General features: G+C 34.5%; 2 protein-coding genes across 2 annotated transcripts; one reads left to right on the forward strand and one right to left on the reverse strand.

Moving 5' to 3' along the window:
• Positions 1-4,546: 4,546 nt before the first annotated feature.
• LOC140975266 (cytochrome P450 81Q32-like) lies at positions 4,547-8,651 on the reverse strand. Its single transcript, XM_073438879.1, has 2 exons — positions 7,696-8,651; positions 4,547-5,242 (listed from the first exon to the last, which is right to left on the reverse strand). Exons 1-2 carry the CDS (start codon positions 8,635-8,637, stop codon positions 4,628-4,630), a joined length of 1,557 nt encoding a protein of 518 aa, XP_073294980.1. The 5' UTR covers positions 8,638-8,651; the 3' UTR covers positions 4,547-4,627.
• Positions 8,652-15,754: 7,103 nt separating this feature from the next.
• On the forward strand, positions 15,755-21,103 carry LOC140975889 (probable phospholipid-transporting ATPase 5). The gene is made up of 12 exons (XM_073439816.1): positions 15,755-15,878; positions 16,064-16,474; positions 16,565-18,021; positions 18,127-18,237; positions 18,353-18,629; positions 18,807-18,895; positions 19,166-19,250; positions 19,372-19,581; positions 19,710-19,835; positions 19,914-20,012; positions 20,103-20,294; positions 20,393-21,103. The coding sequence occupies exons 1-12, from the start codon at positions 15,873-15,875 to the stop codon at positions 21,101-21,103; spliced, it is 3,774 nt and encodes a 1,257-aa protein (XP_073295917.1). The 5' UTR covers positions 15,755-15,872.
• The last annotated feature ends 4,052 nt before the right edge of the window (positions 21,104-25,155 follow it).

Here is a 25,155-nt window from a genome sequence, read left to right on the forward strand (position 1 = left end):
TTGTGTGGATGTATCAGCTTTTTCTTTCACAAAGATAGTTGATTTTGAAGATTCACCAATTTTAAACACACTGTCTCTGAAACCTAAGCCTTTCTTGTCATCTCTTCCCATCAAAAGTATGTAGTCAAGCTTAGATGTGCTCGAATTGAACTTGAATAACGTCTTAGTTGCCTTTTGAAGCTCATCTTTGATGTTGCACAGTTCCAAGTCTTTTTTGCTCATAATAACTTCAAGTTTTGCAACCAAAGACTTCAGTTCAGTGTTCTCCTTCATGAGAGTTGAGTTAAGCTTGTTTCTTTTGGTCCAGTCGGCATACAACTCCTCATAAAGATTTTGCACACTCTCAATATTGATTTCTTCATCATCAGCTTCCAACTTATCATCTACACTGAATTTCCATAAGATGTAGATATTAAACATACTGATTTTGCGCACGTGTTACGTCCAGGAGTGCCAACACCTAAAGAAACACCTAACAGGTTCACTTGTAGCCAACGTTTTTCTATCAACAGTGCAGTCAAGGAGGTGTGATTATCTTCATCATTAGATTTCTCCTCCTCATCAGATTCTTCATCGCTTAGAGAAACATTATAGCCTTTCTTCTTTCGTAATTTGTTAGCACATTCGTTGGCATAGTGATCAAAGCCATTGCATTCTCTACACTGCACCGAGTCATACTTCTTTGAATTAAATTGTCTCTTGCCTTCATTCCTTGGTCGAAATTATTGTCGGGCAGGAAAATTTTGTGGCCTTTCAAGTGCTGGCAGACTTGGAAACCTTGATGGTTGTTCAGTCTTCTTTTTGTCTCTGATCCTTTTCAAATAGTCTCCAAACTTTTCAATAATATATGAGATAGAATCTTCACAAAGATCTGAACCATTTACCTCTTGGGATAGTTGAAGAAGATCATTAAATGAGTCATTCGAAACTTGGAATGCAATAGTTTTCCCCTTGTCCTTTTTCTGCATTTCCATGTTCATCTTGAAGGTGCGGAGGGAGCATATCAAATCCTCAAGTGCAATTAAAGTTGTATCCTTTGATTCATCAATTACACAGATTTTGATGTTGAAACACTCAGGCAGTGATATGAGAACCTTGCTGACTAACATTTCATTTGAGATTGGATCTCCTAGGCTAAAAGCTTCATTGACAATCTCTCTGAGCCGTCCGTCATAGTTAGTGATAGATTCAATTTCTTTCGTTCTCAGGTTCTCAAATTTTTATGTGAGCATCCTCAACTTTGTTCTCCTCATGCTTTTAGAACCTTCACAATGCTTTTGAATGATTTCCCAAGTATCCTTTGCAGATGTACAGTTTGTAATTAAACTGAACATATTCGGATCAACTGAAGAGAAGATGACATTCAACGACTTTGAGTTGAAATTCGAAACCTGAACTTCATTAGCAGTCCAATAACTTTTTGGTTTTATCAGGCTGTCGCCATCTTCGTCTAACCTCCTCGGTGGAGTCCAGCCACTGATTACTCGTTGTCATGCTCTCTCATCTATGGATTTTATATAAAACTTGATTTTTACTTTCCATAGGCTATAGTTAGAACCATCTAACACTGGTGGTCGAAGTGCGGAGTTTGCAAGTGATGTGTCCATTTAAATATTTCTGTGAAACAAAAAAAAAAAAAACAGAATCAGCACTTAGTATATCAAGAGTAGGCTTTGATACCACTTGTAAGGAATATTGCTTGACAGATGTGAGTTTATATGATAACAGTAGTGTAAGATTATGAATTTGTGTTATATCAGAATTAAGTGTTGCGTCAAATGTTACAACATTTAAGACAACATGCAGTGGAATGTTAAATTTTGTAACACAAATTGACTATAAATAAATAGAATGGACAAGATTAAATTTGCACAAGTATTCCTCAGGGAAAAAATTAATCACTAGAAAACCAAAACGTTTACACAAAAACCAATCACTAGTGATGTGAACGAAAATAAATTTCCTCAACACGTTGAAAAAATAAATAGCTTTCTAAAACAACCAAGGAAACTAAAATGTAAATAAGAAATAAAAAACGTGATGCCAAAAACTTGGATCAACAAAAATGATATTCAGCCAACTTCGTCACGGATGTACGGATGTTGTCTGCAGATGTCTCCAACACTCAAGGAAACATGTACAACAACACTTTTCAAAACAGCACATCCTTGGCGAATGTTTTTCTCTCTAAAGTCCACGATGTGCACAAGTGCGTGTATTATTGATCGAGAGGGGAGAGTTCCATAACAATGCCAATGTTTATCTTATTTATAGTCTTTATCTCTCCTAGAGTTTATCTCAACAAGGAAACCTATTGTACAAGGAAAATAAGAGTTTAATTAGAAACAAACTCTTTTTAAACATTGATAACATATCATAAAAATATTTGCATAATTATCTCATTATCTAGAAAGGCAAAATCTAATAAGATATTGTACAAAATCAAATTAACAAGGAAAAGATAATTTTAGGAAAATCATTTAAGTTAGAAGATTATATCAATTAAATTAAGAAATAATATTTATATTCAAGTTACAAATAATTTACTTTAACAAAAGTCTTTAAACTTTGTTATAAGGCAAGAAAAGAGCTCAAAATAGTTCACGATTATCCGGTGAAGAAAGGAGAATTTTCGAACGCGAGAGAGAAATAAAGAGTGAAAGAGTAAGGAAGGAAGAAGAAAGAGACGAGTGAAAGAGATAAGGTGGGAGGTGGGTGGAGATGTTTTGACCACGTACGGATGCTCGTCCACGTGGAACATCCGTGTTTACGAAGCACGGATAATGCTCACGTGGACAATTATTCAAACTTGAGCACGAATTAAAGTATTTGTGCAAAAATAAAAAATGAATTATTTTTGAAATAATTTTTTATTGTTAAATTAATAATAAAAAAGCCAAGCGTAGAGATATACTCGAAGAAAGTCTCCCGACGTTCAAATCAGTGATCACCTCAAGATATGTACTCAGAAAATTAGAGAGCTTTTAGAATATAAAAAGACAATGTACCCTCCAAATGAGAGGAAATGCTCTATTTATAGGCTGATTAAGAATATTGTGGGTATTCTTATTGGCTTCAATCTTATTGCAGTACTTGATTTATTTTATGATTTTAATGTTTAACCATCCTAATTTACTAGAAATCAAACTCAATTTTAGTGGTCGAAATATTTCATTTAGGCTACGTCCCATCATATGCTCCGATTCTTCGAGCGGTAATTGCCGCTAGCCGGAGGTGGTTGAAAGTAGAAATCTTTTTATAGTTGTTATGATTTGAAATATTATTTTTTTATAGTCGGACTTGTTGAATTTTTTTATAATCTTTATAACTTGCTGTATTTTTTTTATAGTCGTAATAATTTGTTGATTTTTTATAGTCGTTATGACTTGTAGAATTTTTTTTTTATTGTTGTTATTACTTTTAGGTATAGTCACTATCATTGTTTTTATAATCAGACCAATGATCGAACCGATCCACCTTAAAATAACGACTGGTTCGACTAGACAATCGGATCGAAATACTTTTATATCATATAAAATGAAAATATATAATATAATAAATAATATATTTTGAAGTCTAAACATATTAAATGTATGTATAATAATAAAAAAATATTTTTCAATGTTTAAAAAATTAAATAAGCTCTAATACTACAAAAATAATATTTTTAACAAAGTTCAAAATCCAAGTAATCATTTATATACAAAAAATAAAATTTAAAAAGTTAGATTAATTTTTTAAAAAAATTTCGTGAACTGGTCCAACCGGTTTTTGACCGATTTTGACCGGTTTGATCCGTTCAACAACGGTCCGACCAGTAAAACGTTTTTTTGGACGATATCCATATCACATCCATGATCGGTTTTCGGTCAAATTATCGGAACCAATTGGTCCGATTTTGAAAACATCGATTGCTATGACTAGTTGGGGCCGATATCGAGTTGCCAAAACTCTTCTCATACCCAAGTGCGAGACCGAGACCGAGACCAAGAATGTGGTGCGTAGCTCATGTTAAAACTCATCCTCTTTCGTATTTGGTCCCTTTTCTGGGATTGACAGGTGGGTGCACCATTTACTCCAACTGGTGCATTATTTCCCTACTCAAATGGGGAGATGATGATTCTTTTATCAGGTGTTGGCATATAAATCTGGGTTTTTATCGAGGACTGGGAAGCCGACATCGGTGTTCGCCGTTAACGTTGTGATTCATGTGTGAGTGAGTTTGCTTTCTCAGTGACGAGGTAACATTTTCCACAAAGTGCGCCAAGCTGACGTAACCAAAAAGTAATATTACACCAAATGAAATGATCCAGCTGATGAATGAGATCAACCATTCTAGATGGACAGCCGATTCCCGTGACCGATCGACCAATCTAGGTGAACAGCTGATCCGAGTGATCAACCAATAAATCCAAGTGGGTTGGCAATCCCATCAGGGTCGCTAGCAAATCTGGGTGGATAGCCTATCCGGGTGCTCAACTAATCCGGGTTGTCAGCAAATTCAAGAACATATTAAAAAATTCGATCATCTTGTAGGAGCTAGCAATAAGAACACCATTTATTTCTGTTTTGTTTATTTTTGTTCAGTAAAAAAACGTAACATCGGGCAAATGAAAAGATTGCCCATTCAAGACAAAAGCTTTGGCACAAAGGAACGAGCCTTACAGTAGGCTAACAAAGGTTGTGCTTTAGGCATAGTCCCTCCAGTTCCTTCACTCATGTCAACTAGAGTCTCTCCAATCCTTTCCCATTCAAAACACTGGATCATAGATCCCAATCCCAATCCCACCATACGCAACGCCAATCCTTCCCCCGGACACGCTCTCCTTCCGGATCCAAACGTCATTAATTTGAACCCTTCCCTGCTTCCCTCCACCCCTTCAAATCTCTCAGGCTTGAATTTCCTTGGTTCCTCCCAATTTTTAGTATCATTATGTATTGCCCATACGTTCACTAGAAGCATCGTCTTTTTCGGGATGTGATAGCCTCCGACCGTGCATTGGTCAGATGATTCGTGAGGGACGAGCAACGGGGCAACAGGGTACAGTCGCATGGTTTCATTTATGATGCAATGTAGGTAAGGGAGGTTAGATATGTCCGACTCGTCAATCAAGCGTTCGTGTCCGACGTGTTTTTCGATTTCAATCTGTGCTTTTTTCAAGACTTGTGGATGGTTTAGCAGAAGTGATAGAGCCCATTCACTTGTTGCAGCTGAAGTATCTGTCCCGGCAGCCAACAAATTCTGGTATAGAAAATCGATTATGAAACTCTTGCAAAAACTTTTTTCTAAAGACACACAAAACCTAGTTGGTCCAAACTCTCAGATATCCATAAATCAAAATAAAGGGAATTTCACTGCTTCTCAAACATTATAACAAAAACTAACATATGAAAATGATGCAATAAGATATATGAAAGTATAAAAGAATACACAAAACAAGAAACACTGAGATTTACGTACCCAAACAAAAAACCAAAATTTGCAGGAAAAAACATTAGTACGCGAACAAAATTCAATATATATATATATATCGAAGATTTGGTATAAGAGAGAATATTGGTGGTATATATACACACACAATTTTGATATATTGTTTACCCACCGCGCTCACTTATGTGTGTATTATTGAGTTGACACTCACTTATTGGATGCACATTTTTGTTATGATTCATTTCTTTTAATAGGGGAGTTCTACCTTGGTGAGCACGGTAGATGAACAACACATCAAGACTATATATATATCAAACATTAATGTATTCATCTAAAAGTGCTAGGAATTATATTCCATCTCCAAAAAGGCCAAATTTATGCCAATAAAATTCATGGACGAGAGAAAGTGGAAGCTAGTATCATTGAAATTAAGAGGCTTCAGATAAATAAAAAAGAAAAAAATTGGAAAAGCTATAAAATGTAAGGACAGCTCTAAAAGCATATTCCATTCCTCTAGTAAGGTGTTATATTCTATATAGCTACACTACAAAAAAAATTAGTGTAAATTTAACAAAAAATGAGTAATCCAAGAAAATGGTTTGGGTATAAGCGAATCATTTATAGGGTTAATTACTCTTAATTGGAAATAAGTTAATTCAAAGGGTTATTGATCATGTATTTCATTTTGACCTCAAAGGAGAGTTGCCAGATGATTAATGTTTCTGTTTATAAACTTATGGTTTTAATCGCAGACTGCCGCGGTTCTCGCATTCGGTCCATAGATCATAAGAGAAGAACCTTTAATCTGATTCTATGATGAATGTTTCTGTTGATTTAACTAGATGCAAGCAGATAATCGATACTTGTATAACGTAAAATCGTTAAATTCCGTATAGAAATTCAAAGTTCATATTACTTTCAGGATTTATTACAATACAAGAACCCTTTAAATCTGTTGCCGTTCGATTTTGATATGTTGTTTTTCTACGGAGCAAAAACTGCAAGGACTCGAGAGTTTTTTGTTGTGAAATTCAAGAACTTAGAGAAATCAAGAAAAACCCTAGTTGCATGAATCTATCTACTATCTATCTATCTACGAATCTACAAACAAGTGAATTTTTTTGGAAACAATGTTCCAACTTGTGCGCTGAATGTACGCGTTGCGTGCTTGTACAATATTTTTTATAATTCATAGTTTATATTTAAATGAGAATCAAAATGCAATTTAAAAAGTAGTGATGGACTATACTGTAATTTTAATATATGAATTGAAAACTAAATAGAAAAAGAAAGGAATAAAGACAAAAGTAGGAATCGAACCTACAACTTGGTGTTTAGGAATCAAAAAATCTATTCACTAAGCTACATGTGAATTAAATTAAAATTTAATACTTGATTAATATATATAATTATTAAAACAAACAAAAAATTAGTTACTGTAAGGATCTCAAACTTAATATTATAGTATAAATAGTATAGATAATAATGATATAAGCCATAGTTTGGTACACATGATATGATAAACATGTGATAAATAATATAAAGATAAGTTAATGATAAATAAAATATAGGATATTATATTTAATGTTTGGTATGATTTTAATAAGAGTAACTAAATTTATATATTAGATTATAATAACAAAATTAACCTTATCATTAAAATTAAATAACCCCACAAAAAATACGTAAAATAATGAAAGAATTATAAAGCTGACCTGAAAATTCTTGACGAGAATATGCCGAGTGTTAATACAAATGAAACAACTAAGTTTGGTTGTTTTTTCTTCTGTGAAATTAATTAAATTGCAATGGGTTTATTATTATTATTATTATTATTATTATTATTATTATTACTATTATTATTATTAATAATATTTTAATTTTAATCGCAGATGGGTTTTCTCCGGCCGCCAACTGTGAAGGATCGATGCAAGCTTAATAGTGAAATGAGAGAAGACAGGGTTTAAGATTTTTATAAATCGAGGACAATTAAGTTGTTATAGTGTATTTTATCATTGAATTAAAATTATCACAGTTAATAGAAGAGAGATTTTATCCTTGTATAAAATTATTTATCACGGGTCCATGGCTTTCTAAAAAGATACCAAACTTAGAATAATGAAGATTATTTATCCATCTCTCATTTATCCAGCGTACCAAACTATGTTTAAAAGTATTCAAAAATATAAATTTAAAATTAAGATTTAAATTTTGTTTAAAAAAACCATAGCTGGAAATAATTATATCCAAAGAACAAAACTTACCAGCATTAGGCTTTTAATAATCTGATCAGAATAATACTCTGGTTGCTCCTCCGCAAGTCCCACTAGCATTTCAATCATCGTCTTCTTCTTCCCTTCGTCTCCGCCATTATTCTTCATTCTTTCCTTACATTCTTCCACCAGTTCTTGCATAAACGAATCCCTCATCTTATGCAGTTCCACCAACTTCTTCTCCCCCCCGACGGCCCCGACCCATCTAAAGAACGGCAGGAAATCCCCCATATTCGATGCGCCACCGTTCCGGAAAGTTTCGGACACGATATCCCTGAAACGCTTCGCCTGCTCCGCCTCCTCGACCTTTTCGCCGTAGTACCTCTTCCCAGCAATCATCCTCATCATCACGTTCATCGTCGTCTCCAAGAAGACGCTCTTCATGTCTACTGCATGTTTTCCGTCTCCGGAGAGATGAAGCAGCCGACAGATCATGGATCTCACCTCGTCGGCTCGGATCCCTTGAAGCGTCTGAAGCTTGTTCGTTGACAGTAGCTCGATGGTTGAAATTTTGCGGACGTTCCTCCAGTGGTCTCCGTATGAACTCCAGGCCAAAGAAGTGTAGTCGTAGCCCGTATATTTCCCGGCGAGTAAACGGGGGCGGTTGGCGAAGATGATGTCGTTTTTGGTGAAACATTCCTCGGCGGCTGAAGGTGAGGACACAAGAAGTACACGGCGGGAACCAAACTGCAGGAAAATTATTGGGCCAAATTTATCGGAAATCTTGGCAAGAGATCGGTGGAGGGGCTTCTTCAGGAGGTGGAGATGACCGAGAATGGGTAGATTGACGGCGGGAGAGGGTGGGAAGTTTCTAATTTTGTTGAGGAAATGTATGGTGAAGACGTAGACGGCAAGAATCAGTGGAATGTACAGAATTAAGGAAAACTGAGTATTCATTTCGGGGAAGACGAAGGTTTGTAGAGATTGATTCATTCATTGGACTTTAACAAATATTAATACCACAAACAAAAAGAACAATTAATTAAGAAAAAGTAGGTTTTTTGTGAGATGATCTTACGAATTTTGTCTGTGAGACGAGTCAACCTTATTGATATTCACAATAAAAAGTAATATTCTTAGCATAAAAATTAATATTTTTTTATGGAAGACTCAAATAAGAGATCTGTCTCACAAATTACGACCCGGGAGACCGTCTCACACAAGTTTTTGTCATTACGAAAAGATCTTATATTTGCTAAAAGACAAAACAAAAAGAAAGAACTAAAACAGTGTGTTTAAAATACCACAGAATTTGATGTCTGCTTTCTAATTTTCATATCCAACTTGGATTTAAATATGGAATAATTTAATACATTTTTGTTCGAATTCTTCGTAAGGAAATGGAGTTTGAGATCGACTTGAAATGTTTGAATTTATTTATAAGTTATTTGTATAAATAAAGGCTCGGAATATATTATTTATTATGTAAATCTTGTACTATTATAATATTTTATTAATAAAATATCAAATTTTGCTGATGTATCAGTATCACGACATATTGAAGAAAACAATTTAGGCCATCTCCAACCACAAAATCTATTTTGGTGCAACTTTTACGCTAAAATAATGCGATTTCTGCACCAAATACAACATTCATCTCTAACCCATTTACTTCAAATCTTACCCCAAAAAGAATATTCTCGAAATATTCTTTTTATTTTACATATATTAATTATTATATTTCATTTAATAAATTTTTAATTATGATTAAGATTTTATAATTATTATATAATTAAATTTTTAATTATTAAAATAATAAAATAAATATTATACTATTATTTAAATAATATTTATAATTTTAATACGAATATTTATAATAAATACAAATAAAAAAAATAAAAAATAAAAAAAGAAAAATAAACACTCCTCTGCGCCAAATTTGGCGCAGAGGAGCCAAATTGGCCCAGAGGAGTGGGGCTGCGCTGGGGAAGAAAAGCTGCACCATTTTGGTGCAAAACACCAAAATGGTGCTGCGTTGGAGATGGTCTTATGTTAAAATTCAGTTCCAAAAGGTTCGAAAATATTCGAATTCGATAATTTTAAATACGAGTTCTGATTCGATTACATCTTTATTGTAGACTCATATTTTAATTTAATATATTTTTGGATTGATTCACAAAACTTTTGAAAATACATAAATTTGTTTAAAATTATTGCTTACAACTCGAGGGGCAAATTCTAAAAAATTATATTTGAATGTTATTATTGTGGGAAAATTGCAAATTTTGTTCTTTAAATTTATTTTTTTCCATTTTGGTCGTCAAATTTTAGTTTTGGAGAAATTACAATTTTAGCCCGATTATTTATATTTTTTTCTATATTTTGTCATGTTATCGGTCGATTCACAATGTTAGTTCACTAACTTACGTTTGTTTTCAATTTTGGTAATTTTTCACTGGAGTATTAACATATATAGCATTAGAAACATCAGACATGTTGATCATCACATCAACATTTCGTGGTGTCACGTCATCACTCCGTTGAAAAAAGACTAAAAAAAAGCAAGTTAGTGGACCGAAAGCAGTGAAATCGGCATTGTTTACTAAATAAACTTCGTAAATAAGAAGCCCCCTAGTAAATAATTGTGAGGTCACGGATCTGACATTAATATAAATATAAATACAAGAAAATTTAAAATTTACCTTCCGATTATAATTAACTTTCACACAATTTTTTTAAAAAAAAACCAGAGGCATTTCGTCTAAATATAAAAATAATAAATCATTTTTAAAACCAGAGGCATTTCGTCTAAATATAAAAATAATAAATCATATACTACCAGATAAAACTACAGCAGAAACATAAAAGTTAATAAGTACAATTTATAACATAAGAAACATAATTAAAATGCCTCCCCTAAGTCACACTAAATTAGACAATAAATCTTAGCCATGTCTCTAATCAATAAATTAAAAGATAATTACATCATCAAAAATATAGCATCTAGATGTAAAACTCTAACACTTCTAGTAACCTTAATCGTGTACCATCTATTGTCGTCCCATAGATTAAAAAAAAACAAAGAAAAGAGAGACAACGAACCGAAATCGGCGAGTATATAAACCGAATATGAAGAACAACAATAAAAGAAGACATTAAAAGATAGAAATATCTACTAAATAAATATGCAATGCAGTGTATGATTTAAAAATATGTATCAATTGTTGGTGTCTCGATTTCCTGTACCCAAGACGCAATGAAAATCTTAAAATTTTATTTTGATATGCAAAATCGTACTGAGACACTCGTATGGTATTAATGCAACAATAGAGGGTTATTGTATGTTACTTTTAGTGAATCAATCACTTGACATCAACTATTTCGGGATTAACAGAGATAGTTCTTGTTGTAAATGTTTACAAACAATCTACTGAGTATTGGAGAAAACAATTTATGCTAAAATTCAGTTCCAAAAGGTTCGAAAATATTCGAATTCGATAATTTTAAATACGAGTTCTGATTCGATTACATCTTTATTGTATGCTCATATTTTAATTTAATATATTTTTGGATTGATTCACAAAACTTTTGAAAATACATAAATTTGTTTAAAATTATTGCTTACAACTCGAGGGGCATATTCTAAAAAATTATATTTGAATGTTATCATTGTGGGAAAATTGCAAATTTTGTTCTTTAAATTTATTTTTTTCGATTTTGGTCGTCAAATTTTAGTTTTGTAGAAATTACATTTTTAGCCCGATTATTTGTATTTTTCCTATATTTCGTCTTGTTATCGATCAATTCATAATCTTAGTTCACTAATTTACGCTTGTTTTCAATTTTGGTAATTTTTCAGTGGAGTATTAACATAGCTGGTGATACCCCGTGGGCCGTGAGAGCCCGGGTCATGGATGACCCTGGATATTATAGAGATACCCAAATCAGGGTAAAGCTACAGGAGGATCTTGTCAGTGGCCGGGCAGGTGAAATGTCAGTGACATCTTTTCCCCTGGCTACCAAAAGCCCGGGCTTTCATACATGTTTCCAGGAGGCTTTCTACCCGGGCTACCTCGAAACTAGCACCTCACTCAAGTGCATCACTATGAGATACCTAATGTTTAGTAATCATTACTGTCATGACCACAGGGGTTGGCCCCTAATTGTCATCACTCAACCAATAGTCGTTTACCTCCTGCACGACACAAAAACAATGAATACCAAGCGTAATTCTGTTCGAAACTAACATCATTCAAATGTATTAACATATAAGTTAAGTGCCTCCCCCTTAACTTTTTTAGGTGCTGGTTTGGTTTCTTCAGGATTCGTCCGAGGGTATTTCCTCTTTAGTTGCCTGCACTCGCTAGTGTCATGATGACACTCTTTATGGAATGAACAAAATTTCTTACCAGCTCCCTGAACAGGGGGAGGCAGATGCGTTGGAATATTAGCCTCCTTCTCATCACAAAGATGAACATCCTGGATCTTTGAATTCTTCATGGGGGCGTAATGAGAAAAACGCCCCAGAGAACTTCTTTTAGGGACCCGTTCCTCTAGCCTCCCCGATTTCTCGCCTCTTTCTCTTCTCCTAGCCTCTCTTTTGTTTCTGAGCCTCCTCCATGTTGATGTATTTTCTCCGCCCGTAACAACAAATCCTCAAAGTCCCGGGGTAATCTCATTACTAATGACATGAAGAAATCTCCTCCTTGCAACCCTTATGTGAAGGCAGTAGTTTTTGTCTCGAGAGCACAGGATGGTACCTCTAGTGCCGCCCTGTTAAATTTGCGAATGTAGGCCCGCAGTGACTCATCTCGGCCCTGCTTGACTTCAAACAGGCTGAAATCAGTCTTCTTGTATCTCTTACTGCAACTGAAATGATGCAAAAATATCTTCTTGAAATCTTCAAAACTCCGTATACTCCAGGGCTCCAATCTGTCGAACCATCGTTGGGCACAATCTACCAACATGGTTAAGAATGTCTTACACTTAATATCATCGCCATAACAGTGCAACATGTCCTTATTCTCGAATCGAGTCAAGTGTTCCTCTAGATCAGAACTACCATCATATTCCTTGATTCTCGCCGACTTGAAATGAGAGGGCAAGGGCTCATTGATAATGTGGGAAGATGAAGGATATCTTCTCGGCTGGACTCAGGGAACACATGAAGATCCAGCTTCTTAACCTTTGTTCTTAAGTCTTCTAGCTCCTCGGCCATAGTAGGGGCCCTAGAGCATTCTTGCGAGCTCTCTGCCTCTTCATTTTTTCTTGGAGAGGGAGACTTGTCTCCTACCCTTTCTTTGTGCTGTGCCCGATTGTCACCAGGGGGTAACTTTTCCGCTACAACCTTCTGAACGGCTGCTGCTATGATTTTAGTGAGTTGCTTTTGATTTAATACAAAGGTCGGTTGAAGCTGACCTTCCTGAGGGACTTCCGAGTCAGTTGACTCGTTCCCGGCATTATCCCTTCTTGTGGATTTTCTTGTAGAAATCATGATCAACGTCTTAGATCGAGATTTCCCACAGACGACGCCAATGATGAAGACCGGGTGAATCGGGTAAGAGCTTGGTAGACGATTGCATCGGGTCGAGTTGTTGAGCTGGAGATGGTTGCCCGGGCACCTGGACTTGCATTTTAACGGAGAAAGAACGTTAATGGGCACCGGAAGATTATCCTGCGTGATCATTCCGACGCTCGAGTCAGTAAATGCTTATATGGAGAATTTTGTAATAAATGTTGTAGGCAATATGCAAGTGAATCAGACCTTTAATGCTAAACAAACCTAATATTTATAGTAAGAAAGTCAATTATGAACTTTTTTTCAGTGTCCAACCACTACTCATGAGGTTATGGCTGCCCATGCTTTCTGCTTTCATAGACACTGCTGGGTCTGACAACCCATGCTTATTTTGATTGAGTTCGGTCACTTTTTACACGCTAAAGGATCGTCTAATGATGACCAATCCATGATGCCCCATACTTATGACTTAAATTATGTCCCCTGTACTGGAATGCCCGAGTTCCATCCTCACGGGCTCCCAAACGGAAATACCCTTGCTACTCAAGCTTCCTAGCTACTCGGGTAATTTGCTGGTAATATCCCGGGAGCTCACAGCTATCTGGGCTCAAAACCGATGATGATTAGGAGTGTTCAAACTTCGGATAAAACCGAAAAAATCGAAAATCCAAACCGAAAAAACCGAACACCGAACCGAACCGAAAGCCGAATTTTATAATTCGGATATAAATGTTAAAACCGAAGTTTATTTAGTTCAGTTTCGGACTATATATGTCAAAATCGAAAAAACCGAAAAAATCGAAATTTCATTAAATTAATAAATTTTTTATATTTTTATTTATATTATATATTTTGATATGATATTTAGTGAATGAAAAACTATTTTAAACAATTTTTAGTTGATTGTAGTTTATTTAATTAATTTAGACCTTATATTTAAATATTTTACTAAGAAAACATGTGGAAAGTTAACATATTATATTTTACAATATATTTATATTATTAATTTAAATAATTATATCAAAATCGTATTAACCGACCGAAATAACCGAATCGTTTTGGTAGAAAACCGAACCGAACCGAAGAAAAATAGTTCGGATATCGGATTATATATTTCTAAAACCGAAAACCGAAAAACCGAAATAAAAAACCGAAAACCGAACCGAACCGACCGATGAACACCCCTAATGATGATACAAGAGAAGAATATAGGATATTTCTCGGAGTATCACCATACTCCAAAAATTATAGCCTTCTAGAACGAAAAGAAGAGGAAATTGGCAATAACATGTCGGAAAATTGCTTTTTTTCATGGATCCTCGCCGGCAGACCGATTATTAATTTCTTGGATTATTTTGATTGACATTTTAAAGAAGTAATTAATACCACAAGATAATTGGCTATTATATATAAATCCAACTGTGGATTGTCGATGCATTCAAGGAAGATTTAGTTGATTTAACTTAAAGAATCCCTATGAATGGATCCATTTCGCAAATCTAGAGATTAAGTGCTTCATTACAATTTTCTAGTAATTTTTCATTATTCAATATCTTTCTCGAAAATAATTTCAAATATTGAGGAGGGGAAATTTTAATTTTAGTCATATAAGTTGATATATTTTGATCTTAGTTATATAACTTGTCAAAACTTGATTTTCATCTAATAACTTGATTTTAATTTGGTCTTTTTTTGACCATAAGCAATGAAACCTATCGAATATTGCTTATTTATTAATGGTGTTCTTGTACGTGGCTCATGTCGTGGTATTAAAGTTTATGTTATAATTAAAATCTATCTACAGAATTAAAAAAAAAGAGGAAAAACTAAAACAAAACGTCATGCGATGTTTCAAAATGAGAGAAAAAAGTTTGTTGTTTATCTTTATTTTTACTTTGATAGATTTTAAAGTATGTAATACATGTTTATTCTTGCATCATGAGTCATGTAAGAAATCGGTATCAAATAAATAATATTTGATGGATTTATTAACATTTGGCCAAAAAAAATCCAAGTTAAAAGATGAACAAAAATCTAGAACTCTGATTCGATACTCTTTCGACCCATTCCCTCACGATTAATTACCAAATCATTTGACCCTTCATCATTTTCAATATAGAGTATTAGTCAATCAAATAATAGATAGTAAATGGGTCGGTTTGGAAATAAATGAATTGCTAGTTGTAAAATATTATTCTCCTCGGATTTAAACTATATTGAAATCAAATATTGACAATTTACGTAACTAAAATCTAAAATAACTCAATTTATAATACTAAAATTACAATTTTCTCGAGTAAGGCCCATGCCTAGTCTATAGAATGACATCATAAAATGCAAGAACCAAAGTAGGGAAAGCCTAAATTATCAAGTCTAATAAGAGCACGAATACGGAATTAATTATCGTAGTTTTCTTTCCATTTCTATGCTACACGAAGTTCGAATTTTAAATGGTTAATTAACCAAAAGTTGAGCTGTAGGGATGAGTTTTTAAATGCCTACTTCGATGAAAGTTAAGTTAATATCGAATATGTCAGTCAATATAATGCTTTGTAGAGGTCAATGGCACTTGGTTTTTAGTGCCATTTTCATTATTTACTCCAAGGCCTGCTCTTCTATCCAAGAAATCTCTTGTTTGTAAGTTAAAGACTTTAAAAAATGATTATGCCAAATAGAACAGGAATGAAATACAAGCACAAGTGACAAATTTATGCCGGTTGGAACCATATTTGTTTTTGGCGTTTTGGTTTTCTTCGCTTCTAGTTATCTTAGAAATACTAGAGTTTGTTAAGTGACAGCTAATGGTAGAATCATAGGAAGGTTCACTGATGTCTATAATAATCAGTGCATAGCATTTGTTAATGATTGGGGAACTGAGAAACTCTTAGTTGACAAAAAAAGATGTCAGGTTCATCAGGGAGAAGAAAGCAGAAACTGAAATGGAGCAAGCTGTATACTTTTGTGTGCTTGCGTCCCCACGCTGCTGATTCGGAGCCTGGTCAGGGTGTTCTTGGTCACCCGGGATTTTCGCGATTAGTTTTCTGTAATGAGCCTCATGTTCACAAGAGAAAACCTCACAAGTATCCTAATAACTATGTCTCCACAACAAAATACAACGTTCTTACCTTTCTGCCTAGAGCACTTTTCGAGCAGTTCCGCAGGGTTGCTAATTTGTATTTTCTCCTGGCGGCAGCTCTGTCAGTTACTCGATTTGCGCCTTTTAATCCTGTGACTGTGATTGTTCCTCTTGTGTTTGTCGTTGGGATTAGCATGCTCAAAGAAGCCGTCGAAGATTGGCGGAGGTTTTTACAGGCACAGTGAGAAAACTCTTTTCTTTTAGTTTTCGGTATCAGTGGTGAACTTGCGATTGTATATCGTGCTGAATATCATATTATGCTGCAGGACAGAAACTTGAACACGCGAAAAGTGAAGGTTCATGTAAGGAATGGCCTGTTTGTGCAGAAAAGTTGGGAATCACTATTGGTGGGAGATGTAGTCAAAGTTACCAAGAATGAGTATTTTCCAAGTGATCTTCTTCTGTTATCTTCTAGCTATGAGGATGGTATTTGCTACGTTGAGACCATGAATCTAGATGGAGAAACCAATCTCAAAGCTAAGAAAAGCTTGGAAGTCACACTGGATCTAGACGAGGATGCAAAATTTGGCGAATTCAGAGCAACGATACGTTGTGAGGATCCAAATCCAAGTCTTTACACTTTTGTGGGCAATTTTGAGCGACAAACTGAATGCTATCCCCTGAGCCCATGCCAAGTTCTCCTAAGAGACTCTAAACTTCAAAATACAGATTATGTATATGGAGTTGTGATCTTTAGCGGTCCAGATACCAAAGCAGTCCGAAATTCCACGATATGTCCATCAAAACGGAGTAGAGTAGAAAGAAAGATGGACCGTGTCATATATCTGCTTTTTGCCATGATGATTTTGATTTCTTTAATCTCTGCAATTGGGAGTGCATCATTTACGGGATATGAAAGTTATAAGAGGTGGTACCTTCGGTTGCATGATAATGTTGATATTCTTTTCAATCCTAAAGAATCCATATCCTCTGGTTTTGTGCAGTTTGTTAGGAGCCTTGTGTTGTATGGCTACTTGATCCCAATATCACTTTATGTTTCTATTGAAATTGTCAAAGTATTACAAGCTATGCTAATGAACAAGGATCTTCATATGTATGATGAAGAAACAGGCAAGGCGGTTGAAACTCGAACTTCCAACTTGAATGAGGAACTTGGGCAGGTAGAAATCATTCTATCAGACAAAACAGGTACCTTAACTTGCAATCAGATGGAATTCAGGAAATGTTCCATCGAGGGGATTTCTTATGGCGGTGAAGGGACACAGGTTGACCTTGCAGCATCTCGAAGAATGAACGTTGACGTGGAGAGATATAGGTACAGCTTGGACGGATCTGATTCAACTGGGCGTAGCATTGAGATGCTTGATCTTTCCACAGCTGAGGCTGACACCGAGAAAGAAGTATTAGCTTTCCATCAGGGCACAGAAGATGCAAAGACTGGAACTCCAAGAATTTCTAACCCAATTAAAGAATATGTTATCAAGGGTTTTAACTTCAGGGACGACCGGCTCATGGACAAAATGTGGATCTATAGGTCCAATGTGTCCGACACGGTGATGTTCTTCAAAGTCATGGCCCTGTGCCACACAGGGATCCCGGTTGAAGAAAACGAAAATGGTAAATTGAAGTATGAGGCAGAATCTCCTGAAGAAGTTTCATTTCTGACTGCAGCACAGGAATTTGGATTCAGATTTTACCAAAGAACACAATCTACCATGGTTCTTCAAGAGCTTGATCCTTCGTCTGGACTCGAGGTGAAAAGGTGAAACCTTCACAGGAACTCAACATGGGTGCTAACTCTTTGTTTTCTTTTTGTGTTCCTATGAGAATCCATGTTTTTTAACCAGTTCATCTGCATTGTATACAGGGAATATGCACTTTTGAATCTATTGGAATTCACTAGCTCCAGGAAGAGAATGTCAGTTATAGTAAGAAATGAAGATGGGGAGATCATTCTTTTGTGTAAAGGAGCAGACGAGTGAGGTTTCCTCCTTCGGTTCGATACCACTGCATGAGAATTTATGCGAAACATTTAGTTTCCCTTGTTTGCTGAAGCTCTGTGTTCTCACAATTCTGTTTCTTTAAATTTTCAGTGTCATCTTTGATAGGCTGGCGGATAATGGTAGAACATATCAGCAAGCAACAGCTATTCACCTTTCAAATTATGCAGAAGATGGTTTGCGTACGATGGTTTTTGCATATAAAAAAGTTGGTATGTCCGATTATGAACACTGGAGCACTGTATTCGCAGAAGCTAAAGCAAGTATAGGTCCAGAAAGAGAAGCATTGCTTGAGAATGTCTCCGAAATGATTGAAAAAGACTTGTTTTTACTAGGTGCTGTTGCAGTGGAAGATAGGTTGCAAAAAGGGGTACGCTATCATTTCGTTTTGTATGCAGCTGAAGATGATAAACACTAAAATCCATAAATCAGGAGAGTAAAATTTCAGTGAATGTCGCGTTGTTCGTAAAACAGTAAATTTGCACTGTCATGTTCACTATATCCGAAATCAGAATATATGAGTATATCATCTCTTCCTCGATTTCAGGTTCCTGAATGTATCGACAAGCTTGCGCAAGCAGGTCTCAAGATCTGGCTGCTAACTGGTGATAAGAAAGAAACAGCAATAAATATAGGGTGAGATATTGGCTATGTCTAGTTTTTTTATCAATTGTAACCGATATGGAAACTTGCGTGGTGCTATACAAAAGGGAGACGGATGTATATGTTGAGTCCAGCGTCTTGAGTTAACACTGAATAAATTCTGACAAGTTTTTCCTTGGTATTTTATTGACGCGAGATTCTTTCCTCACATTTAACTCTTGTTGCTAGTAAACTCCTGTTTTATTTTGTGTTATTTTTAGTCTTTACAGCTGCTAATCTACCCTTTCTTTATCCTTGCGACAGATTTTCTTGCAGTTTACTCCGACAAGATATTAAACAACTGCATTTGTGTTTGAGTGAAGAATCTCAAAAGAATCATCAAGCCAAGGTGAAGAGCAGTTTTAAATTTCAAGATCTGCTTACCTTACGCATCAAAAGAATTTTGAGAATGTGTTGAAAAGAAATTTATGGAATTAGTGTCAAGTATTCTCTGTTATTTAGTTTTGCAGGATGCCAAGAAAGAAGTTTTACTCCAACTAAGCACTTACGAAGAAATGACAACTCAAAATAAAAAGAATGGCATTCCTAGTGCTTTAGCATTGGATGGAAAAGCTCTTGAAGTAAGCTTGAGTAATGATGTGAGAGACCACTTCTTCACGACCGCTATGAAATGTGATGTGGTCATATGCTGCCGCGTATCTCCGAAACAAAAAGCCTTGGTAGGACCAAATTTGTCCATTTGCATTTGGAATAGAGTAGTTTCTTCTTCTGGTTAAGCTGTTTCTTTGTTCATGAAGGCTTATCCTAGCCTCTTAAACCAAGAACCTCGTTTTTTTGGAAACTTTAGATGGCACGGATGGTGAAAAAGCATTCTGGCAAAACAATCCTGGCAATTGGTGATGGAGCTAATGACGTAGGCATGATTCAGGAAGCGGATATTGGGATCGGAATAAGTGGCATGGAAGGAATGCAGGTAGGAGCTCATCCTGTTTCATCACTGATATCGTGAACGAAAAATTCTGAAGTGAAAAAGCATGTGATTTTATCTCAGGCTGTCATGGCGAGCGACTTCTCATTGCCTCAATTTCGTTACTTGGAGAGGTTACTGATAGTTCATGGGCACTGGTGTTACAAGAGAATCTCCAATATGGTGAAATCTCTCTCTTGTGTTTTGGACAAAATTGTTGTTAATCCATTATCTAAGTGTTCCCCCTCAGAGTTCTCTCTTATTTTGCTGCAGATCCTCTATTTCGTGTATAAGAACATCGTCTTCGGCCTCACGCTGTTCTACTACAACGCATTCACCGGCTTCTCGGGCCAGAATTTGTTCGACGACTGGTATATGGTGATGTTCAATGTACTCTTGACATCCTTGCCAGTTCTGTCCCTAGGTGTCCTCGAACAGGACGTATCAGTAGATGTTTGTTTACAGGTAAAACCAAGCTGTGACATGGGATTGCCTTAATTTGCATTCGGAATCATCCACAAGTTCATGGACAGAGATTCTAACTAGATTTTTCTCTCCTACAGTTTCCTGCCCTCTATCAAGAAGGTCAAAGAAATATCTGTTTCAGTTGGAAGCGCATTGTTGGCTGGATTTCGAATGGAATCTTGGCCTCTCTAACTGTTTTTGCATTGAGCATCTCAATAATGTCCTCAGCAGCATTTGACAGAGAGGGAAATTTAGCCGATATCCAACACATCGGTACGGTCACATACACATGTATAATTTGGACAGTCAACTGTCAGATTGCTCTTATAATTTCCCACTTCACCTGGATCAGCTACTTTCTCATCTGGGGAAGCATTCTGTGCTGGTATCTCTTTCTATACTTGTATGGCATGCTCTCTCCGAGGTACTCTCGAGACGTGTTTCACCTCTTCGTTGACGAAATCGGGCCAGCACTTATGTACTGGATAGTAACATTGTTTGTAGTGGTTGCTTCTCTTCTTCCATACTACACGTACATGGTGATCCAGCGCTCGTTCTTTCCTAGGGACGACCACGTAATCCAGGAAATGAAAAGCTCCGGTCATGATGTATCGGATACTCGAATGTGGCTAAGAGAACAAGAGAAATCCAAACAGCTTGCTCAAACCGGGTACACCGCTAGAGTTGATGCGAAAATGCGGTATTTGAGAGAACAAATGCACCTGAAGAAAAAAACCATCCTTCTATCTTTAACCAATAGCCCCATGTACAAAACAGTGATGCAGAAAGACTCAACTCCACTTTCTTGATAACATTATGACATGATATTCATTTTTTTTTCTCTTCTTTTGACAGTTATAGCATAAAATACGTGCGATGCACAAAAATATCAGTCACATATAATACAAATTAAAATTTTCGGATGTAATATTAACTTGTTTTAACTTCTTAAAAAAATATAATAATTTGCACACACCCCCTGAAACAGCCAATAAATTATTATTTAATTTAAATATATATATAATATTGTATTTTGCTAAATTTTTTAACCTTCTTTAATTTTTTTTACCTCTCGCCTTTAGAATTCTATTAGTATTTCACTTATGCGATGCACGGAGTGTAATTTTATGTAATTAATTATTAAAATTAGTAAGTATTAGTGTTTGAATAATTATTTAAAATTATTGATATAATATAATTAATATATTTTAAAATTTAAATATTATTATCAAAAATTATTATATCAAAATATTAATGTAATTTGATATAACGCTCAAATGATGATAACAATATTTTGTCGTTAAATTGACTTATTATCTTGGTTAAGTGGAACCGCTATAAATAAAAAGAATAGAAAAATATTTAAAAAATATTATATTATTTTATTTATCAAAATTTTAAAAATAAGTAAACATTTTTTAAAAATTAAAATTTTTGTCATTTATAATATGAATAAATTTTGATTAAAAAAGTAATTATTTTTTGGACATGTTAAAAATATTTATATTAAATTTCTATTAAAATACATATTTTAAAGTTTTATTAAGATACATAACAATAATAACAACAATTTACAGACACACATTAAAAAAAATTGAAAAACATAATATTATATAAAAAGTTTTATATTTTATTTAGTATGATAGATAGTAGTAAACATAAATTCTATAAAAGTAAGACACAACTTAAAACCATAACTAAATTAAACAGAATGATTTAATCAATATAGATACTTAAATGTAGTTTACAATTTCAAAAAACATCAAATTTAAATTTGAATTTTAAAAGTGGTTTATGTATTTAATTGAGTTCAGTTTCAATTTGAATAAAAAAAACTTATGATTTATAGATTACATTTAAATTGATATAAAAATGAATAAAATTCAAATTTAAACTAATAAAGGAATTGATATAAGCAATTCAAGCAATAATTAAAGTTTATATTTTCAAATTTCTTCAATTCACATTTGAATTATTTAAAAAAGAAAATATATAATTCTTTATTACAAAAATATCAATAAAAATAGCATAAAATTAATTGTTTTCAATCATTTATTGCATTTCACTTAATTTTGATATCAGTGATATATCTTTCTTTTTTTAAAATTTTTATTTTGGAGGGAACTTAGTATTTTAGGCAAAAACTTACCTTATATATTTTTTTGAATTCAAATTATAATCAGCACAACCTCGTTGATATGAATCGTGTGATGGAACCAAGATATTAAATCGTGTGATGGAAGCGATATCAAATCTTTGAATGTTATTTATTTTTTCAAGATATTTAGATTTAAATTTGAAATTAAAAGTGAAATTTATATTTTCAAGAAATTCAATTTTAAAACTGAAATTTGAAAAAGAATTTGATATGTTTTACGACAATTTTATTAATTTTCATACTTTAATTAATTACATATCAATTATCAAATATTTCAAATTGTATTATCCAAAACATGAGAACTTCAAAAAGAAACTTTGAAAAGACAACCCGTTTTATTGTTATTTTCAATTGAAAATTGTAATATCATTAAATATATTAGGAAAAAAATTATTTTTTTTATTTCCTTATTTAGTAAAAAATTTGGCGGGAACTTACTAAATATAGCAGACAACTCTGCTTTTATTTATATATAGATATTATAGATAGTTAATTTTATATTAGAATGAATTTCTTGTAGATTAATATTAATGACTATTACTTTCTTATGAAATAAAATTCTAACATGATGAATCAAATAGATGTATCATAAAATAAAATTATCATTTATGTAATCGAATGCATAATTAAATATAAGATGATTCCGTGAATTAACAAAAAAATTCGATCACCAGTTGAATGATTGATTGTCAAAGTCTATTATCAATAAAACTAAAATGTGTGGTGTTACTAAATTCTTAAGCTTACGTTTTTCTACTGTTAGAAACTAATTTCGGATGTTTGACAAACTAAAGGGCCAAAAGATCGAACCAACTGATCATTTATAATGGCCGCTTCAAACTGGATTAACAAGCCAACTGATCTACGCAACTGGAAGCGCAGTCAACTGACTGCAGCTGCGAGCCATATCAGCTTCTACCTTTCAGCTGACCCTTCAGCTGGACACGTCATCAATTGAAAACGACAACCGACAAATAGTACGACAGTCTGCAACTGTGAGTGGCAACGCCGCAATTCAGATAAAGGTGTATTGTACTATTGGCAGAAGAATTTCGACGTGATATATCAACGGATAGAAAGTTTAAACCGCATTTAATATTACCGTTGAAAGGAAGCCTATAAATGGCAGAGAGAAGTAACTGAAGAACAACGATACTTCATAATCAGTTGCGAAGAGTGAACTTACAATCTTTCTTACTGTTACTCTGCTGAAATTCAAGCTCACACTTATTATATACATTCATAGCTTTCAAGCAATCTTTTGAGCACTTTAGCAAATTGTGATTACTGTAAGACTTGTTCCTAGAGATCATTTGTGCTAAGTTTTTCATTCAAAGTAAACTGAGTTGCATACTAAGAGTTTCAGTCTTGGCATTGTTAAGTCCAAACTGAAGTGGGTCTTTACAAGTCTTGTATTGATCAAAGTCTTTTAGTGGAAATCATATCTTCGTGATAGAAGGGGTGACGTAGGAGTAATTGAATTCTCCGAACATCCAGAAACAAACCATGTGCATTCATTACACTTTTCAGTTATTATATTCTATCTTACAGTCAGTTTTATTCCGCTCTTTATTGTTAACTGATTGTGATCGACTGACAAGATCTTGTGATTTAGTTTCTCACCAAACTGATTCAAACCTTTGAAAAAGAGTCAAAAAACCGTGAGTGTTTATTCAACCCCCTCCCTTCTAAACACTCACATTACTTCAATTGATCCTATCAAGTGGTATCAGAGCAGTCTGATCTTGTCCTTGAATATTCTTATACACTAAACTTATCATCATGACTTCATTCAACAAGATTTCTATGTTTTCCAGAGAAGACTTCGATGACTGGAAAATCAGAATGCAGGCTCACTTAGCTGCGCAAGATGCCGATATGTGGTACGTCATCACCGACGGACCAATGAAGATATTGAAAGCCAATACAGCTGTTGCCATAACTGATGGGGCACCTCGTCGAATAGAAAAGCCCAGAGAAGAATGGACAACGGAAGATAAAAGGAAAGCCAACTTGGACAATGTGGCAAAAGATATCCTATATAAGACGCTGGATAAAGTCACTTTCAGCAAGATCAAAATGTGCAAAACAGCTAAAGAAATATGGGAGAAAATGATACAGCTGTGTGAAGGAAATGAGCAGACTAAAGAGAATAAGTTATCAGTTGTTGTTCAAAAATTTGATAACATCAAGATGAAAACTGGAGAGTCAATGCATGAATACGACGAAAGAGTCAGCTGCATCATCAATGAATTAAATGCACTTGGAAAAGTGTATTCCAACAAAGAAGTTGCACTGAAGGTTGTCAGAGGTCTTCCCAAGGAGTGGGATGTCAACACCATGGCAATGAGAGAGTCAAAGGACCTAAACAAGGTTGAGCTCCAAGATCTTTTTGCTGATCTAAAGGCTTATGAGTTCGAGCTACAGACTAGAGAAGGAGAACCTTCAACATCAGCAGCTACAACTGTCTTAACTGCTGTACGACTGGAACCAACTGGTTCAGTTGACAAATCTGCCGATCAGCTGAGCAATGATGCAATGTCACTGTTTGTCAAGAAATTTGGAAGGTTTATGAGGAAGAATCAAGGAAACTTCCAGAGGCAATACCAGAGAAATCAGCCCAAAGAAGAATCTTATGCTTGCTACAACTGTGGAAAATCTGGTCATTTCATAGCAGACTGCCCTAAGCCAAAGAAGAACAGT

This window comes from Primulina huaijiensis, chromosome 4, assembly GCF_012295235.1.
Source record: "Primulina huaijiensis isolate GDHJ02 chromosome 4, ASM1229523v2, whole genome shotgun sequence".
NCBI lineage: Eukaryota > Viridiplantae > Streptophyta > Magnoliopsida > Lamiales > Gesneriaceae > Primulina > Primulina huaijiensis.

What these genes read in the sequence shown, in the direction of transcription:
- LOC140975889 (XM_073439816.1), top strand. An exon ending in GAAACAGCAATAAATATAGG is followed by an intron (nt 18,896 to 19,165) that starts GTGAGATATTGG and finishes TCCTTGCGACAG; the next exon opens with ATTTTCTTGCAGTTTACTCC. An exon ending in AAAAGAATCATCAAGCCAAG is followed by an intron (nt 19,251 to 19,371) that starts GTGAAGAGCAGT and finishes TTAGTTTTGCAG; the next exon opens with GATGCCAAGAAAGAAGTTTT.
- LOC140975266 (XM_073438879.1), bottom strand. Translation starts at nt 8,637, where the DNA reads ATGAATCAATCTCTACAAACCTTCGTCTTCCCCGAAATGAATACTCAG. An exon ending in TTATTAAAAGCCTAATGCTG is followed by an intron (nt 5,243 to 7,695) that starts GTAAGTTTTGTT and finishes TTTCTATACCAG; the next exon opens with AATTTGTTGGCTGCCGGGAC.